At 55.2% G+C, this 2500-nt stretch overlaps 1 protein-coding gene across 1 annotated transcript in view; it reads right to left on the bottom strand.

Annotated features, from left to right (window-relative positions):
• The window catches only part of LOC144952993 (amyloid protein-binding protein 2-like), a 69556-nt gene that overhangs the window by 48773 nt on the left and 18283 nt on the right, over positions 1–2500 (bottom strand). Inside the window, 2 exon segments of the mRNA XM_078883476.1 lie at positions 1245–2142; positions 2192–2287. Coding sequence (XP_078739602.1) covers positions 1245–2142; positions 2192–2287 — 994 coding nt within the window.

Here is a 2500-nt window from a genome sequence, read left to right as displayed (position 1 = left end):
TCATCACCACCACCACCATCATCACCATCACAACCACCACCATCACCACCACCACCATCACCACCACTACCATCATCACCATCACAACCATAACCACCACCATCACCACCACCACCATAACCACCACCACCATCATCACCACCACCATCATCACCATCACAACCACCACCATCACCATCACCACCACCACCATAACCACCACCACCATCATCACCATCACAACCATAACCACCACCATCACCACCACCACCATAACCACCACCACCATCACAACCACCACCACCATCACCATCACCACCACCACCAGCACCACCACCACCATCACCACCACTACCATCACCACCACTACCATCATCACCACCACCAGCACCACCACCATGATCACCACCACCACCACCATCACCATCACCACCACCACCAGCACCACCACCATGATCACCAGCACTACTGTAGTACCGTCGAATACAGATCGACACCCGGGGTTGAGGCACACTGACGTTTATTCACAATAAGCACAGGGGATACTACTTAATACTGGAGGGGGTAACGGCCCCCTCACCCGGATAGCTGGGGACACACGGCTATCTACCCTGACCTGCCTCTTAGTCCTCCAATCTCTGGGCTAGGGGAGGCTGTCTGGCCCGACACTGGCGAGTCGGGCTACGGCACCCGGAGTCCCAGAGTCCTGGCTCTGATTCACGGGGCCACGCCACTGGCTCGGTCCTGCGCGGTCCTTACAAGGGCGGCGTCTCAGGGGAGACCAGGGCTCTCACTAGGCAGTCTTCACTCTTCAAGAGTTACCAACGCATTCTGCCCTGAGCCCTCCGGCTCATCCCCTTATATCTTGAACCCCCCCTCCCCGCTGGGGTGGGCCCTGTGTGGACGTCGTTGCGAGCACCCTCCCGTGTGCTCACGAAGCCCCGCACACTGTGCTAGTTTCTCGTACGATCCCATACATATCACCTCTACACATATCTCCTCCGTAAGACCCCTACACTACCATCATCACCACCACCATCAACATCACCACCATCATCACCACCACCACCATCATCATCACCACCACCACCCCCACCACCATCACGACCACCACCACCACCATCACCACCATCACCACCACCACTACCATCACCACCATCACCACCACCACCATCATCACCACCACCCCCACCACCATCACGACCACCACCATCACCACCACCACCATCACCACCATCACCAGCATCACCACCATCACCACGTACCTCATCGTAGTGACTCTTAGCGAACAGCAGGGCACACAGCTCTCCGTACAGAATGCTTTGCTGTCCTCCCACCACTGCTGCCTGCTGCTGCTGCTGTAGCTGCTGCAGCTGTAGCTGCTGTTGCTGCTGCTGATGCTGTAGCTGCTGCAGCTGTAGCTGCTGCTGCTGCAGCTGCTGTAGGTCTTGCTGTGGCTGTTGGTCTTGCTGTTGGTCTTGCTGTAGCTGTTGGTCTTGCTGTTGGTCTTGCTGTTGGTGGTGATGCTGTAGTTCTTGCTGCTGCTGCTGCTGTAGCTGCTGTTGCTGCTGCTGCTGCTGTAGCTGCTGCTGCTGTAGGTCTTGCTGTGGCTGTAGGTCTTGCTGTAGCTGTTGGTCTTGCTGTTGGTCTTGCTGTTGGTGGTGATGCTGTAGTTCTTGCTGCTGCTGCTGCTGTAGCTGCTGTTGCTGTTGCTGCTGCTGTAGCTGCTGCTGCAGCTGCTGTAGGTCTTGCTGTTGCTGTAGGTCTTGCTGTAGCTGTCGGTCTTGCTGTTGGTCTTGCTGTTGGTGGTGATGCTGTAGTTCTTGCTGTTGGTGGTGATGCTGTAGTTCTTGATGCTGTTGCTGATGTAGTTCTTGATGTTGTTGCTGTAGCTGCTCTAGCTGTTGCTGATGTAGGTCTTGCTGTTGTTGGTGCTGTAGTTCTTGCTGTTGTTGGCACTGTAGGTCTTGCTGTTGTTGGTGCTGTAGTTCTTGCTGTTGTTGGCGCTGTAGGTCTTGCTGTTGTGTCTGCTGTAGCTGTTCTAGCTGGTGCTGATGGAGGTCTTGCTGTTGTTGGCACTGTAGGTCTTGCCGATGCTGTTGCTGTTGTTGCTGCTGCTGCTGTTGTTGCTGCTGCTGCTGTTGTTGCTGCTGCTGCTGCTGCTGCTGCTGCTTGCTGCTGCTGCTGTTGTTGCTGCTGCTGCTGCTGCTGCAGCTGCTGTTGCAGGCGCAGGAGGCAGGCACGAGCCTCTGCAAAAGTGTCAGCTCCCAGATGGTACTTGCAGTTGCCGTTACGTACATGCAGCAGTCTACACACAAACACACACACACACAGTGTACACACACACACACAGTGTACACACACACACACAGTGTACACACACACACACAGTGACGCACACACAGTGTACACACACACACAGCGTACACACACACACACAGTGTACACACACACACACAGTGACGCACACACAGTGTACACACACACACACACAGTGTACACACACACACAGTGTACACAC

This window comes from Lampetra fluviatilis, chromosome 71 (assembly GCF_964198595.1).
Source record: "Lampetra fluviatilis chromosome 71, kcLamFluv1.1, whole genome shotgun sequence".
NCBI lineage: Eukaryota > Metazoa > Chordata > Hyperoartia > Petromyzontiformes > Petromyzontidae > Lampetra > Lampetra fluviatilis.
The sequence above is the reverse complement of the archived record's forward strand: the minus strand, read 5'-3'. Positions and strand labels throughout refer to the sequence as shown.